The sequence below is a fragment of the Dromaius novaehollandiae genome, chromosome 3 (genome assembly GCF_036370855.1).
Source record: "Dromaius novaehollandiae isolate bDroNov1 chromosome 3, bDroNov1.hap1, whole genome shotgun sequence".
Classification (NCBI taxonomy): domain Eukaryota; kingdom Metazoa; phylum Chordata; class Aves; order Casuariiformes; family Dromaiidae; genus Dromaius; species Dromaius novaehollandiae.
Genome location: NC_088100.1, coordinates 98,158,625 through 98,177,034, shown reverse-complemented (window position 1 = coordinate 98,177,034; position 18,410 = coordinate 98,158,625). Strand labels below are relative to the sequence as shown.

At 37.3% G+C, this 18,410-nt stretch overlaps 1 protein-coding gene across 1 annotated transcript in view; it reads left to right on the top strand.

The window, feature by feature from the left end:
- Positions 1-18,410, top strand: part of PRKCE (protein kinase C epsilon) — a 300,001-nt gene that overhangs the window by 229,955 nt on the left and 51,636 nt on the right. The window contains exon 11 of the mRNA XM_026121196.2: positions 13,034-13,188. Coding sequence (XP_025976981.1) covers positions 13,034-13,188 — 155 coding nt within the window. The remainder of the gene's footprint in view (positions 1-13,033; positions 13,189-18,410) is intronic.

The following is an 18,410-nucleotide window of genomic DNA, read 5'->3' as shown; positions in this document are numbered from 1 at the left end:
ATCTTGGTGTTGCCATATTTCCACGGAGAGCTTCCAGGAAAAACACTGAAAATCTTCATATCCTCTGTGTTAATCTGTATTATCACCATCTAATTAAGCTGTTACCCTAACAGTTACCTAGGGCAGTCTAGGAGTAAGAAAGGTAGCGTAAGATGAGATGCAGAAAAGACATAATTTTGTGTTTGGCCTTGCATCAGCCATGAGATTAGCAGCAGGTCTTTTAGGCTTCTTCCCAAATAGCCTGATTCAATGATAATTTTGTGTTGTCCTCTCTGAGCAAAAGGTACAATTCTCAAGCAGTTTATGAGTTCATTCTTTCTTTACTGCAGTCAACACAATGAAGCTTTCTATATGGGCAGTAGGCTAGGCACCCCTACAAGGTGAGGCATAGCATCTGCACTCCCTGGAGCTTGGAGAAGGACTTGGTGCAAAGTGAGGTGGTGCTTGAGGCTTCAGCAGTGCACCACCTCTCAGTGAGCTCTGGTTAGGCAGCATATACTCTGCAAGCACTTCCCTTAGTTTTAACTAATTGTTTTAACTAACTTTCTCACTGTTTCCATCGCAACTCTACCCCTTCTTGCCTTACACTGAGTCCCTGTGCAGAGGACCTTTCAATCTGTATTTCTATTTGCAGTATCTGGTGAAGTGCAGTGGAAAGTTGGTCTGTCACTAGGTCTTGTAATGGTATTGTATTACAGCTAATAGTAGTATACATTTGAGCTCAACATATTTCTTTAGTTCTTATGTATACCATGTGAAGTTACTGAGCTAGAATTTGAGGATATGAGTGTCAGCGTGTTAATGTGACTGTCAGTGTTAGCCTTGTGACTTTCAGAAGGGTATTACAAATTAATAGCTGCAAGAAAAGAGTAATTGTATGAGGGTCCTGAAGAAAAAGTTAGATATTTCTGAATGGAAACATTTCTTAAATTATAGCAACAACACATTTTTTTTTTGCTGTCGTAATTATTTTGTTCTGGCACAGCTGAGTTCCCCAAAAGAAAGTTGTTTGGTAAAAACTGTAAAATAATACTATGTTGTTTTACTTTTTTCTTTCAAGTGAATGGAGACAGACAGTTACTCATGTTAACGTCTCATTTTAAGGGACTTTTAATCCTCAACGAGATTTTGGTAGTACAAAAAGAACTGATTTTTTTTATTACTCAGAACATGATGTTCAAGTAAACTGTAGAATGTAAGTTATTCCAGGGCATAGTTTGTGAACTGATGTGACAGTATCTCATATAAATTTTCCATCTGGATGATCACAGTGCAGTAGAAGTTTCTTACTTGTGTTGTCAAGCTAGAACCAACTGTTGTCACTGGCTGATCTTTGTTTATAAGTACGTGGGAACATTATTGAAACACTTCACATAATAGAGAAGGGCTGTTTCTCTGCTAGTGGATATCTTTATGTTGCCAAAGATTTCATTCATCTGCTTCTTTTGAATGGAGCACAGGATTCCCTCTCCTCCCCCATTGCAGACTTTTTAAAAGTATAAATGAGCCAATTCCTTACTGCTTAATCTCTCAAAATGTCCCATAGGAGTCAGTGGCGTGATCTGATGAATAAGAGTTAAAAAATCAGGTCCTAAAACAAGGCCAGAGAATGTTTCATTGTGTTCTGACTTGTTTATAATCACTGAATACAAAATACTGTGCGCTAGAGTAGGTGGGTTGGTGAATAAAGTTATACGTTTTTGCTTAGGTCAAAGTGATTGCATTGGTTATAGAAATACGCAAGTATGAAGAACATGCAAAGGGGTGCTCTAGTGGGAACCTTAATTATGAATGACTTATTGATGACTACAGGGGAGATGCTAGCCAGCTAGAGGGTGGAAGATTATTGGCTCTAAAGAGTAAGAAACTCGTACTGAGAAATTGGTAGAAGCCCTTCTTTAATGCTCATACCTGAGGTTTACTGAGTTTCATTTTGTGATTCCCCTTCAGAAAGAAAATCACATGAAAGGAGTACCTCTCTTTTCACCCACGCCCCGCCACCTTTTTTGCTTAGGCAGAAATAAGATTTTAAAACACTAAAGAATATCTGGAGGCAAATTCTACTGTAACACAGCAGACCATAATAAATGGAATATCTAGGCAGTACGCGTACAAGTTGGCACTAGTGCAACACAGTTTTCCAAAGTCTGTCTCCACATTACAGGGAAAGAAACTTGAAAGTTTTTGGAAAATTCTGCTTTACTTTCTTCTCAGCACTAATGTTCATGTCAAGCTTCTGTTAGCCAGGTGAATTTACAATGCAATATATCAAATGATTTGTGTGAACTAATTTTCAATAACGTCTTTGCTATTTTACATTGTCTCCTTTCCTTCTACGGAGTCTACTACTCTGTTCAAGGACAAGTATAATTTTGAGCTAGAAGAAGAGGCAGGTTTTCTCCAATGCCAAATTTTATAATGCAGGACATCTCTCCTTTCACAGACGAGCAACGGCAAAAAACTGTTCTTGCACGAGGAGAGAGGAAAGTTCTATGTATCTGTGCTTTCTTTTCTTATAAAGATTTTAGCTGTTTAGTGATCTTCCACATGAAATTCTAATTCAGAAAATGTAAATAGTTAATGGAAGTTAAGCAAAAAATAAGCCTGCAGTAGTACCCATTTTGCTTCAGTGTGGCTGGTCCTGATACACTTGACTGAAAATCACATCTCAGCAGGCTTCCTTGTCTGGGTAGCTTTTATACAAATAACTCAGTGATAAAGACATTTTGGTTTCCTTCTGGATCGTGACTCATGGGTTCCTAGATCTGAGAAGAATTCTTTTGCATTCTGGTCAGTTGATTGCAGTCCTTGAAACAAAAAATCACTTTTACAATATATCATCACTGTGTTTCCCATTCAGTCAGTTACTTCTAATAAGTTTTGCAGCACTGAGGGATAATTTCTCAGAGAATGTTTGCAGGATGCATATTTTGTCCCACCATTTTTCATTATCTTCCTTGAGTAGGTTCCTGTATTTCTTGTGTGACAGCCGCTGGGCCAAGGGGCTGCATTCCCCACAGAGCTCTCCATTAGTTGTGTACCAGCTGATGAATTTCCCTGTGCACTCAAGGAAACAATCTAGGTCCTCAGGTGGCATAAGGAAACAGGGCTTATAAAGACATGAAGGGTCCCAGAATCAGCCCAGGGACTGAGGAGCCTCATAGGACACATGCCATCTTCATCTAAGCTCCTCAGTAAAATATAATCAGGTTAAAAGTTGTTTTTTCTGTTCTTAAGTGCCTTCAAAAACTACATGGTTAATACTGGAAGTCAGTTTTTATATTTTTCCTATAAGAATCAGAACAAAGGAATATTAATAGCTGCCTGCACATTGTAACATTTTCTGCATAATGACATTTTGCAGGCTTGATATAATTTTCTGCCATGTGCATCAGGCCATTAAATGAGAGGTCTTTAAAATTATCTCACCAGAACTGTTCTTTTTTCCAAACAACACTGAAAGAAAATGAGATCAAAGAATTCATAAAAGGCCCTTTTCACAGCTTATCTGTCATCAGATGAAGGTATTAGGGAAATGGCCTGAAAAGCTTTTCCTACTTGATACCCCTTTTGAAGTGACTAGAACTACAAAACACGCCATTTCTGCAGAGGATTCCAGTTATGTTTCTCTCCATGTAAGAAGAAGGGCACAAAAAGCTTATTGCACTAGCTGGCACACCATCTGGCAGACCTGTGAGATGGGGTCCCTGCTCTGGGGCTCTGGGGGCTTGCCTTGGCTTACAGGGAGGCAGGCGCATCCATCCCTCCCTGAGCTCGCTGTGGAGCAGGTGACTGCCAGCACTGCAGCTTGGGGCAGAGACTGAAAGACTTTCAGCAACTCCCAGAAAAGTCCAGGGACTACAGAACATGCTTCTCTCCAGACTAATTTGGCATTTGGGGTTAAAAATTTTCCCAAAGCTTTCAGTTCATTTCTAAGGTTAAACAATAGGGGATCAAGCTGGTGAAAGGCAATGCATATAACTTGTTCTGTCTTCACTGCATGCCCTGACCTAACAAATTCCTTATACTACAACATTAAAAATATAATACTGATCTAAACCCCTTCTGAGTTAACCAGAGTTTCACCACTAACCCCTGTGCGTTTTGCATGAGAACATTAGATATTGCATTACAGGTGTCACAGAAAACATTCACATAGGCAGAAAGCTTAGTATTCATTACTGACAGAGCATAACAAATGCTTTTAGAAGAAGAAATGAAGTAGCTGTAAAAATAAGAAAATATTTATATTCATGTGACTATTTTAGACTTAGTATGAGATTTTGGCCTACTCAAGAAACTTGAGTAGAGCTTAAATTTTACGTCATATTCTCACTAACAAAGTAACAAGATGGAAGTCTGGGGAATAAGCTTACAACTCTCTACCTGATATTTCTGTGCTACTTTGAGTTAGTCTAAACTTTGTCTTTTTTAAAAACAAGATTAATGAATTTTGAAGCACGTTTTTGTTTTACTTGACCTATTATGAGTCTGATATACTATCTAGTCCAATCCATATTAATTCAGTCAAAATAGTATCCAAACAGAATTACTTATCTGGAAAAATAGTAGGAAGACTATATTATAAATGCATAAGGTATTTGTAATTTGTAATTTACACAGGAAAAAGCTCCATGAAAGAGACTTAACCTTCATCAGTTATTCTAATACATGTGGTTGTTTGTTAGTTCCAAATTCTAGGGTGCCAGTTTTATTCATATCCATAGCTTATTGATTCTGAAACTTATAATGCAGGTGAGGGCCTGTACATTTCAACTGTGGTATTGAAGTCAGTCAGTCTTGCTGGCCTCAGTAATGCACGGTTGTTTAAATACTTGAAACAGTCAACTAAAATTTTATAAAAGTATTAATGCTAAGGGGGTACCCAAATGGTGCATTTTTTCATTCCTTACCATGTTATCATAGGCCAGGCGGGCTTCTCCTTATTTTGGGCAGTTTTAGATTATTACTGGATCTGCCTTTGAAAAAAAACATTAAACCAGATTTCCTTCTTGAATGGCAGTCCAGGTGAAACCTAATCATCTCTTCACATTTTTTGGAAAGAATAGGTGCTATCCGTAAGGTCCTGGCCAAGATTTCTTGCTTTGAATCATAAGTTGCGTTTTCCCTAATTCTGTGACCTACCAACAGTACATAGTAGGTTGACCATCCCCATCTCACTTGTTTATATGCTCATGTACACTAGCCATATCTTTCTTGTTGAGCAGTGGTACAGGATGCGTTAGAAGCGTGAAAAACATGCTAAAACTGCATTCTGTTCTAATACCAATTTGGTATTTCACAGGGAGGCAACAAATCTTCCAAGACAAAAGCCACATACCAGGTCTGTTTTGTGAAGATTAGAGATCTCAAACAAATGTCTTGCTTAAAAACTCTATTCCAGAGAGTCACATTATAGTTCAGTAAATGCTATGATGCAAGTCTTTGCAGTAATGTGGTGTAAAGGTTATGGGATGCTCTGTGCTACCTCCAAAAGCATTGTTTTGGAAACTAATCAGTTTGCAGCTTTTTCTTGCCTTTACGAGGTTTGACATGATGGGGTGGACAGTTTCTAGAGAATTACTTCACCATCTCAAAGAGGGCCAGCTATCCCTGAAACCATATTCAAAAATTTTAAAATGTTTTTTATTCTACAGACTCTCGGTTGACATAATACCTGAGCTCTCTACAAACAGAATAGAAATACTATGTAAGTAGTTTTGTAAAATCAAGAAAAATAAATAACCTATTTTATACATGAAAAACCAAGGTACAAACACCAAGTACAAAGTAATTACAAAGTAATCCTCTGAAGGTAGTGTATGGCATGTGGCAGAGCTAGGAATTGACATCATGATTAAAGTGAGCACGAACAGTAGTGAAATTAATCTGCAGCAGTGAGAAGTGTTTCTGATGGTATTTTCTTAAGTACTGAAATAGACTGCCAATGGAGGTTTAAGAATCCTTAGCAGTGATAGTTTTTAAGAGCTAATCAGATTAATTTCAGGAATTGATGCAATTTCTGGGTACCTGTGTATTTTTTTGGCCAGCGAGGCAGAAGATGTTCAAGGAATACTGCTCACTGCTGTCCCTTGCTGCTGAGGGGACTGAGGGGGGAACAGAGCACTTCTGGCACAGCAACGACCCCCTTCCAATGCAGTGCACACAAATCCACTTTCCCTCCCTTAGGCCAGACAACTAGAGACATGTTACTTCTTCTTCTAGGTCTTTGTGGGCCAAATGGAGTCCACACAGCAGGGCTGTTCAAGTTCCCGGTCATATCCCTGGCTGACAGTGCCCAGAGAGAGACGGGCTCATAGCACTGAAATGGTTAGTTCCCCTTGGCTTAGGTACCACTGATCTTGCCTGTCAGCAGTGGAGTACACCAGATGACCTTGAAAGACTCCTTTATCCTATTTTATGTGATTCTCTGGCCCTCAAATCAATATCTTAACTGTGAGGCATTCCTTTCTTTCAAGGGCAAAAAGCTGGATTCAGAACTGAATACAGGGCAAAGCTGAGTAAAACTGAGCAATGACCCCCTGGCAGTAAGAACACTTGTCTATTTGAGAGAAGTTTGAAGTGACTGGTTGACAGAAAATACCTTTAATACAACATTTGAATGCATGCATAGATATGGCTTTTTAAGTGGAAGATGAAAATATCCCAAATTTATAGTCCTTGTGAAGTTTAAAATAGCAGTTTCTATATACAGGGCATTTATTCCAAGAAATGCGGGATTCACAGAAATTGTTCTCATTTCTATGAAAATACTGCTACAAAACAGGAAAAACACCACAATTAGCCTTGAATATAAACACTGAAACCAGAGACAGATAACCTATCATAGTCTCTTGTTGAAGATTGTTACTGTAAACTTCAAAAAGGAATCAAATGAACAGGAGAGGGCTTTTTGTTATTTTGTTTAATGTTATATCAAGTTTTTCTTTTGTTTTTATATGTCTCTTTCCTAATGCTGGGTTTGTGAAAGATGAATTTACAATTCTGGTTAGTCTTCTGCTCTGGGTGTTGAAGGCTTTCGTTTAGTTTTGTGTACAGCGTGCCTGTACAATTTCCATCAGACGCAGGAAATGTTTATTCAAGTTCTAAGGGGTGGGATAGTTGCTGCAGTTTTAGGTAATTTTAAACAAACTGTTTGAGCATCCTGTTTAAATAGAGTTAAGTAATCACAGTTTTGTACTAGTTGGAAAAGAATTTCATACATGCGTGATATGAATAAAATATCATCTTACACAGCATACCAAGGTTGTGATGTTTTTATCTGACTTCTTGTGCAATAAAAGTTTTAACTGACTTTTTTTTGGTAAAATGTTTAGTAACAAAACTTATTCCATTATGTGACTATTCTACTACAATATTTCATATTTCATATTTAAATTTGCCTGTATTTAATACACATTTTAGTTTCCCTAATATTTTTAGTAACCTCTGGAGAAATCTAATTCAAATAGGACTTTTTGAAATTGTTTGGGAGAAAAAAAGTCTGTTCAGACAAAGAACTTAGCCCTTAGTTTAGGGAACTAGCGAGAATCAGGAAGAATTTATTCACACCCAATTGTATGAGAAACATAAAAGAAGGAAAAAATGGTAGTTGGAGTAGGCTGATAAGTCTTATCAATTGTGAATTTTGCTTGAGGAGTGAATGCTTGAAGCCTTTCCTGAATACTCTGCTTTAGAGTGTTGTGAGGGTAGATCTGAGAGACAAAAAACAGCAGTGAAAAGATTTGCTCCCTGGCATAATAGCATAGATGCACATCTCAGATTTAAAAGTGGGAGATAGATTGCACGATTTTTTTTTGTTTTGTAAAATTTCAGTAATGAGGCTGTGCTGAACTGCATACTGGGTCCCTCAGCTTATAGAACTGATTTGAAAGAAAATGAAAAGTTTGTATTCTTCAGATTGTCAGTGAAATTGTGCTCAGCGTTATGCCTGTTAATGCATTGTCTTCAAGCTGCAATCTAATGTTAGTGAGATTTTAATTGGAAAACAAACAAAGGACAGGCAGATTAATGAGTGATAACAATTTAAAAAATCTTTAAAGGGCTACACAGTAATTAATGTAAACAATACATCAAAGTCTAAGGTTTCATATGGGGTTTACATGGAAGCTTGTTCCTCAACAATGGTATCATTCCACATCTAAACAACTGATAGACAGTGATGTATAGGGTCATCTGTTAAATCAAAACTGATTGGCAAGATTATCTGGTCTTACTAGTAGGAAGTTCTTGGTCATTAATCACACCTCCACAGTAAGGAACTGGATTGATTCCTGATTGTTATGCCCTAAAAGTTCATTGCTATTAATATTTTTGGAATTCACCCCACTTTTCCCAGTTAAAGACTTGTACATTATTGGGAAGAAATAAAAGGTAGAAGCTCTATCCATTGAAACTCGTAAAATCTAAACCCAAGGAAATATAAAGAAGGAGGATGGAATACCTAATATATAGGCTTGTGTTAACAAAACATGTATAAATAAACCCCAAAATTGGAGGAAGTGGTTTTGAAGAGGGAAGGCAGTGGTAATAATCACAATGAAGAGTAAAGTCTTAGTTGGAAGCATTTGTTACAGAGCTGAAACGTGGATATTTTAAGTATCAAGGAGGATGAAAACCAAGATTTGGTCACAATTAAAGGAGTAGAGTAAGAGAGAAGATGAAACTAGGTTTCTAGTTTAAGTGAGAAGTATGCTTCTTCTCCAGATAGTGATAGGGACAGAGACCAGAAGAAAGGATGCTTTTGGAGTCCAGTTTTTTGGAGACAACATAAAGCATTCAGGAGAGTATCTTAATTAAGAAGGTCAAGAGGTGAGATTGGAAAACAGAAGTTTAAAGACAGACAGTTATCCATTCCAATATACAAGTTAAAGTCAAAGTCTGAAAATACTGTGGAAATACAGAGTAAAGTTGAACTTTTCTTTTGTCTCGACTTCCATGTTTACTCCATGTCCTCTTCAATTTTAAAATCTCTTACCCATATCTTCTGTTCTGTTTTTCTTTCCATTTATTATTTTAATTATTCTCATTCAACCATACCTTTTGAGAAATTCAAGGAAAAGCAAGTATGATTAAGGCAGTAAATAAACCCTGTAAAAGAATCTAATTACTTCAGAAAACATATTGGCTTACTTTACAATACTTTCTTTGCTTTATAGATGCCAAGACAGGATTAATCTATAATGCCTTTGTTTGTGATCTTTCCTTTTATTTCAGTTTATGTAATTAAAGAGTTCCCAGGACTGCTTTACATTTATTTTATTCATCAAAACATACTTCTCAAATGTTATGGAAACTCAGTCCAAAAATAATCCAATCCAAACCAAACCCATTCAGTTTTCTCTTGGAACAGAATCAACGATAAAGTCATACCTTGTATCTCATTTTTAGCTGAATAAACACTATGTTGTACCTTAATAATGTATAATATTTTAGGGCATTCACTCTATATTCTCCTACCTCTAATGTTTGAATATATCCTGGAAATACATGTAGCAAGATATATATTATCAAGCATAATTCAGTTGCTTCATAATTACTATTTAAGGATGAAATCCTGTTCCCATTGAAGTTGCAAAGATCTCTTTGGGTCACTGTTTGTGTGTTCATACAGTATGAGAGAAACTATGTATTCATAGTAGTAGGAACCTGTATTTTGATTGTTAAATTTTAATGAAAGATACAAGGAAAGAAGATTAAGTAGCAAAAAATCAAAAGTTTTTCTCTGTTACCGAAGTTATGAGAATCAAAAGAAAAATGTATTTAACAATACCAGGTGGTATAGATAAAATATTCTCTCTACTCTTACATCCTCTTTTCATGTAAATTTGTGTCTAGTTCCAACTGATCATGTCATTGCTCTGACCAACAAAAGACTGGACCGTGGTTTTAGAAAAGTAGTTTTCATAGGAACTGAGTATGTTTCATCGAAAAAGATTGTATCTTCTAATGTTGAAACACTCACCTGCTGTGCATGTCATAGTATATCCCATGTTAGTGCTTGAGAATTAATATTCTTCTCCTCTAAAAATTCAGTCCTCTCCCAAATTCATGATAAGCAGAGCAGAGAGCAGAGCTTTTGGAGTAATTTTTTGTTGTGAATTCTGATTAGGAAACTGAAATGTGCATCCAAGAAAGCTAGAAAAGTAACTTGAAATATTATATAACAGAAAAATAAACAGCAGAGCAATTTAAGTGTCACAGCTATTAATTCAAGTTTCAATATCTGTATGTTTGAAGAGATGATCAACTAAGCTGCAGAATGTGAGAGAAATACTCCTTCCCATTGAAGATGAGATACGTATAGTAAGAAAGGCATGAAAGAGGATAGGAGACTTAGCACTGTCCAACTTTGGGAACGGAGCTACTGCTAAATCTTTTGTTCAGACTCTCTAATGACATGATATTTTGATGATAATCCAGATTAATTTCCAGTTGGCTAAACTGGAAATGTCCTATGAAGAACTAAACCAAAACAAAAGAAGTTGGAGTTTGAGCAGAACACAATTTCTGATATTTAGAATGGGCAATTACGTGTTTGGTGAATGCCACAAAAAATATTGGTTCTGTTGGAATCAGACATGGAAGTATGTAATATAAAAGTGATTAAATGGATATTCCGATATATTAGAAAATGGTCATCATCTAGAACGTTGTGTAAGGCAGCCTTTTTATTTCTGTACACCATCACTGGCAGCCTGAAGAGCAGCAGTATCCCCACTGGGAGCAGGAGCTCCCGGCTCAGTGGCAGATTGTGTGTCACAGCTTAGGGGTCACAACTGTAAGCCACAGCACAATCACTTTGCACCAGCATCATCTTATACTTGTGATGTAGGTGCAGCGAAAGGGTAGAAATGTTGGGAATGAGTATGGCTGCTCATAGGAATGTGAATTGATGCTTCCTTTTCCTGTTGTTGCCCACTCACATCCAGACTGTTGACTTTGGAGAGGTTAAAAGAGCAATGTAAGACGGTTCAACTTCAGTGAGCGTTAGAAAAAGTTAGCTTAGTGAAATGTTCATCAAAGATGCTCCCTGGTCTGCAATCCAAACCTTTTTTGTGATTGGAAAACTGAACTGTATCTTTAATTTAAGGCACAATAAAGATGGCAAGATGTTGCAGAGGGACAGTCATACCAAAACTACTTATTCAGAGATGCCCTGTCTATAGCACGGTGATGAGGAGCCTGCGTCTTCTGAAGTCTCTTATGCTACACTGGTGACTAGAATAGCTAAGTTTTGTGATTTAATTTATTACAAAACTGTGTTTGGTGATATCCTTAAGCTCTAGCTTCTGAAATCATAAGACCATCAGAGATCGATCAGATTTTCTTTTAAAAGCAAAGCTGTAATTCTCACTGGTTCCAGAGAGAAATCAGAGAGACAACATAAGGCCTTTATTTTTGCTTAAAACAAGAAAGGTGACATTTAAACCCTACACAAATGTTGAGAGATCTGCATCATGATTTTGAATGTTTCAGATCAGTAATACTGAGTATTGCAAAAAGGACAAAGGCATGGCTCTAAAACTGCACTCTTTTGAGTATGTGATACAGCCAGAAGCTTTGATGCTATTCTTGGTAGTTTTTCTTTACCAGCTATATGTCAGTGTTGTTAGTGATTTCTTACAGAGGTCAGTGCCAGAATACTAGTCCACCTGGATCCTGAATTTGATCCAGTCTGACAGTTTCTGTGCTTCTAAGGTAGGGTGAGAAAGGCACACATATTTTTTTTCTGCATCCTCTTTTTGTAATCAGTAAAAAGTCAGCCAAACATTTCAAGCCTCCTTCAGGAAACGTCCCTGATAAGTATAGCATTTAGGCTTATAATGAGCAGGATTAATGCACATGCTGAAGGTTGAGCGTATTTTTAAGTGCTATGCTTTGAATCTGAGTCTTAGAGTAGATGATTAAAGAGAAACAGCAAACATTTATGAATTTCAAACATTTATGAATTTCTGGACTCTTATCTATAAACTATGTAATCTGCAGGCTTAGATTCACTCGTTGGAGGTTAATTAACTTCCATCTTCTGCTGGTTTTGCTCATCCAAAGCAGTGCCACATCTTGTCTCTTTTTCTTGTCTTTTTTCTTCAACCCTGCACACCAGACCCAAACTGCAATGTTATGTGCAATTTGGAGAGGGCTTCTTCTAGGCCTCGTGCTTACAGACCTGCCTGCCGTGTGATGTCAAGCACACTTTTAGTTTATTAGTGTTTTGAAGCCTCACTGTTTTACTGAGTGCTTAAATTTTGGGGGCTTTTTTATTAAACACACCAAAATGGAGTGGTTACCTGGTGGTTACTTGCAAACAGTTACCGTTTGAAGCAAAGTTTGTTTCTAGTCCTCTGTCATGGAGAACAGCTTGAAAACTTGAACTTTGAAGTGATAAGCATCAGAAGTAAATAAAAAGAACTCAATATATATTTTAATAACCTAATTATGTTGTAGTGTCTTATGAGAGTTTGAGGTAATTCAAATAACCATATGTGAGTGTTTAGGATTGGCAACATTGTTTTCTATAGCTTAACAGTTCTGATTCTTTTTTATGTAATTTGGGAAAAATTTTGTAGACAAAGTAGCTGATAAGAGATAAAAGAAATAATGAGACTGAAATTTGTCCAGCAGGCCTTGAGTAGTTAACAGAATTGACATTATCTCTTTATTGTTATGGCTAAATTTAAAAAGAAACAGCATCATGTAAATATCTCCATTATTATATAAGATTGATTACAATTCCATATGTATATGTGGGCGCATAGATATATATGTGTGTGTTTATTGCTTATTACTACATTTTGATTCTCTTCCCTTTTTCTTATCTCTCAATTTTTCTTCTCGCAGCCTCTTTAGGTTTTTGGTTTTCTGGTTGCCGGCTTTTCCTTTTTCAGAATTGTAGCATTTGTTTCTTTCATTTCTTGACGCAAATCCTGCTGTCGCCTAAAGTGTAGCTTCAAGCAGTCCTTTGTGTAACTAAAAGAAATTAGCTAAATAGCACTGTTTTAATTAATTTCAGGACCGCCTCTTTTTCGTCATGGAATATGTAAATGGAGGAGACCTAATGTTTCAAATCCAGCGCTCACGCAAATTTGACGAACCTCGATCCCGCTTTTATGCAGCAGAGGTCACATCAGCACTCATGTTTCTTCATCAACATGGCGTCATCTACAGGTACTTTTTTGATCAAAAATAAAGTATTCTTGAGGCTTAGGGCTGGTTTTGGCTGAAATCCTCTGTCTCTTAGCAACCAGATTTAGATTAGTTGTTTGTTCCAATTTGCTTACATAGAACTTTTTTGGCTGTTTATCATTCCGAATGTTAACATTTGAATAGCCTCTGCAGCAATCGCCAGCTGTGTGTGCCAGTTTTGTGTTATAGTACAAATAAAGCTTTTTTGAAAAAGCTAGGCACAGTGTGACCTAGAGGTGACCTTTCTGCAGATCCGCGCAATCTCTTCACTTTCCTCTCTGTGCCATAGATTTCCTCTCGTTTTCTAACTCCCTGCCACTTCCTGAGTTTGTTTGTCCTGGTTGTCTCCAGTCTGATAGAACCGGGATAGTAGTTTGCAATGCTTTACTTTATGCCCCTTCCTCTTAACTGTTTGGGCGAAGCCTTAGTCATCAGCAGGAAGTGGCTCCGTGCAGACGGTTTTCGTTTGCTTGCAAGTGCCCCTTATCTGTTCGCAAAAAAAACCCAGAATTTCTAGTCTTGAACACACGTGCACACAGAAAAACAGGCATATTCTTGCTATGTTGTGAAGAATGTATTTAGGGGTAAGCATTTATTATTAAAAATAAAGGATCACTTTGGAAATTTGCACCCTGCTGTCTATGTGTTTATTAAGTCTTTATCTTGTCATTCCATCCTTCCTCTCTTTTTTACTTGTTTTTAGCAATTTTAGCTGTTGTTACTTCTGATAAATTCAGGCTCTCGCAGGCAGAATAGGTTATAGGTTTTGTGATACAGGTCTGTTTTGTCTTACTAAAAACCCTGAGTACTATGAATTTAATTGAGATTTGGTATGCTTACCCTCTTTGAGGTTATCAGTTTTAATTTTGGGGGCGAACAGGCAGTCTTAGACTTCTTAAGCAATAGCATCAAAAGAGGAGGTGAAATTTATCAAATCCATAGATTCATTTTTAATGCTGCTCTCAAGAGTATTAGAAATTGAAAGAAGTTGATTTTAAATAAATAATTTTTAGTAACAAGGACTGGGCAGCAACTTTCCTCAGAAGTTGTTGGCTTTCCCACCAATGGAAATTCTGAGTGAAACCGCTCACAGAGTAAGTCTCCTTTCCAGAGACATCGCAAACAGCAGGAGATTGCATCTTCTGAGCAAAACATCTGTGAAAATTTTCTTTCAGTCAAAAATCTAGTTGTCTTTAGAAAACTTTTTTGCTAGCTGTAGCTCTTCGTCTCCTTCTTCTATTGACACTGGTACAGTGTTTGCACACTATGTTTGACTTTTTTCTCTACCACTTTATATAGGTTTGTTTTCAAGTGCTGAAGATCCAACTATATTTCTAAACTTTGGTGCCATTATAACTTTTCCTTCCCCTTCTCTGCATTTATTTTCAAAGCAAATATATTTGTAGTTTTAGATAGTAGAAGGTGGCAATTTCAGAATTTCATAAAGAACCTATAATAAAGGAGTAGACAAGTTTGGTGCTTTAAAAAGTTGAAGATTTTGAGGATTTGTTTCTGCAAAAAGATTAAAATAATTTCCCTTTCCTAAAGGTGGTATTTACACACATGGTAATTAACAGCCAGTTTAATGACTGCAGTGGACCAGTCACAACGAAAATCCACATTGATAAAATTACCTTCCTCCTGCTTTCTATGTGTATGCATCCATCCTCCCTTTTCCCTCCCACCTCCCATCCTTTCACACGCATTGCCTTTTCTTGCCTCTCTTTCTCTTTGCTGCCTCCCTGTTGCCTTGTTTTATGTGTAGCTTCTGCTGTGTGTTGGCTCCAAGCTGAACTGAATCACTTTGTGTGCATGCGTTCTATCTTTGACTTTTTATTGTAGTCAAAATGCTTGGATCCCAAGAGAAAGATCATTATGGTGGAACAATGCTTTGTAATTTAAAGTCTGCAAGATATGTTCAACTTTTGATTCAGAGGCTATGCTGACATGGCTTTGTTAGCGGCATGTTACATTAGGTGTATTATCAGATGGGGCAGAAGAGGAGAAATAACATGGGTTGTAGGATGAAACAAAAAGAAAGAAGAAACATTAGGAGTACATCTAGTCTTATTCAGCTTTGGCACAGGCTTGTGGATCTGCATATGGTTATGTCCATAAGAATAGCTTGTTTTCCCATCTGAGGATTCTAAGAGTTTCAACAATACATAACATGTATATCCCAGTTATTCTATAAAATACAAAGAAAAGGAAGAAATTAGTGATTTTCTGACTAAAAAATCTAAATCTATCTAAATCTAATCTATCTAAAAAATTAATCATAAGAATATGTCACAATTCATTCATAGTGTGCCAAGACCTAGGAGAAATACATATATTAGAATACAGTTGTCTTGCACGGAACAGTTTCAGCCTGATTATTCCGTACCTCACTGCAACGTTTAGTGCAGCATTAAAAATGCATTGGGATCAAGTCACTCCTGTACATCACCAAAAGCTGCTACTAGCTGCCAAACAAGGAAAGGAAAGGAGAAAAAAAAAAGGAAAGAGAAAGAAAACCTATGCTCTTGAATAACTACCAGTCATAACTACCTAACCTACCTTCAGATATTTTAATAGAGAATACCTGTCTTCCGTGTAATTATATCTCTAGAAAAAACATTGTGGTGTGAAATTAATGGTTTTTCTCCGAAGTGGGAAATTCTGCTTGTATGGGCAATACTTCAAGGAAAGTGGAAATATATAAATAAACAATGTTTGATGGAAATACAGGTTTCAAAATAACTGCTATGCCTTCTGATCTTTTTTCAGCCACGTATGTGGAAGTATTTGTTTGGAGCTAAACATAGCTATACTTTTGGAAGTAAATAACTAGCTTTAGGTAGTGCTTCGGCTTGTTGGTTAGATTTTAGAAAGTGCTATGATGATACTGGATGATCATTTTTTTTAACAACTAGTTTATCCTCATTTCCCCTGAAGTTCAAAGGGAAAGCTAGTTCCCTGTTTGGCAATGCAAATTATTCTTTAAGTTCACATTTTTGCAACTGGCACAACAGCAGCTCCCAGACTTGTCCAGTTATCTGTGTGTTCATTGGAATTATGCACTTTCCTGTTGTTCATAGAGTTTATGTTGGAAATAAAGATTTAGGTTCAGCATTTTTATAAATAAAGATTCTGCTGTTACTAAATTCATACCGCTTGATATAAAAACTTTAGGATAATTTACACTACAAAATTTTTAAGGGTCTTAGGTTACTGTTGTGTCAAAAACACTTCAACAACTTAATAAAAATATTTGCATAATCCCTACCACTTTCCCTCTCATCTGGCATTCAGTTATTCAGGCATATGTCAAGTTGGGGCCTGATAATACAAGCAGAGTCAATCAGACACTGCAGATATTTCTGTCGCAGTTTCTGGCAGTTACTATTGTTTGTGTTATGCAATTGCACCACGATGAAAAAATGTAACCAAGCTTCAGGAATTAAGGGCTAGACTATGAATCTCGTTTTGCCTGTGAGTTGAACTGGACTTTGGACTCAGTGATGAAATGTTGTGGGCTGTGTTCACTGTCACCTGTCTCTGGAGTCTGGTATATTTAAAGTCAGTCATCAACAGCTTGGTGTATCTTTTCACACAGGGAAGATGCACCAAACTAGATGGTAAGAAACCGTCAGTTCAATACGTTGTTCTTATACTGACTTTTCATATTTCTGTGCCCATTACACAGTTATATGTAAATGTAGCGTGTTCTCATTTAACCTGGAGTTGTTGGGCTGAATACAGGAATTCGTGGGTGTGTGGCTCTGACTCTCATTGTGGGAGTTCAAATAAGGTGAACACAAGTAGCCCATTCTGGCCTTAAATACATACAAAGAATTCTTGTTTCCCCAGCTGAGGACATCAGCATTAGAATAGGGTACCGTTTCATTAAAATAAATGCCTGTGTCCCTAGTTAATATTTGATTTAAAGAACAACCATGTGAGCAACACAGCTTGTTTCAGTGAAGACTTGAGGAGCCAACAGTTACGTGTTGCAGTGGTCTCTACCATGTTTTAGCGCCATTCAAGTAATTAAATAGGGTACTCTTGCTGAAATGCAAAATAAACATGAAAAATAACTGGCAGATTTGTGTCATCTGCTTTGCCTTAGCTCATTCTAATGTCTGCCTAGAAGACGTTGCCTTCAAATTGTACAGCACCTGGTCACAGGGGAGTCCTCATTTGTAATCTGGGCTATTGTGTTCCTCAGTGATACAAAGTAATAATCCAGTCTGTAATTTACCATAGGTTTCTGAGGCTATGTGCACTTTGTAGTGCACATTCCTTGTGACGAAGGCTATATTAACATCGAGCTGAGGAGAATGTGAATATAAATATGTTGATGCCAGTCCTTGAGTACCTCCAGGCTTTTTTCTTACACAAGTACGCTACCAACTTGTTTGAATGCTGGTTGAATTTTTCCTTGGCTGATCAGTTTTCGAAGCAGTCCCATTTCTCAGGGCAAACCACACCAGTGTTTCAGAAAGAACAACTACATAAAATTAAAAGCACTTTCATTAGCGTGTTTTTCTGTGACATACAGAATATTTAGAAAGTCTTACTTCAGTGGTGTATGATTCAGTGCACCCGTGGCAGAGTAATGAGGAGTATATTTACACTGATGAAAATGTTGCATGGTCAGTGGTTAGCATGTTAAAAGTCATCATGCTCCCAAGTTACCTCACTGAGTTATTTCTGAATGGTAGCAGCCAAATAAAATGATTGAAACACATTCTATTCCCGCACACCCCCCCTTTTTTTTGGCTTTTTGAAATACAGAACTAAAACTCAGAGGGACTTAGACAGGGAGCACATTGGTTTAAATTTTTTTAACTACGTAAAGATCATCTTATTGCAAATCTAAACCATTAAGGGTTGAATTGCTTCTTGAACTATGACCCATGAAGGAGGATAAGAAAGACCTTGTACCCTTACGTAGCATATTCAGACTGAAACATGGGGGATATCCTGGACTCTACCCTTTCTCCACATAAATTGCCTGTTGCAGGAATGTGCTACTGCAGTTTGCTTCTGGCTCAGGTGAGCAACAAACTATTTCCATCACCTTCAGTAAAAGCAGGAAGCAAGGAGTGACTTGTGGTGCTGCAGGTGTGTCCAAGCCCTGGTGCATCCAGGGACCGCTGCTGGCATCATGCAGCCTACCTGCAGCTCCTGCCCAGTTTGTGCCCCAGGGCACATGCATG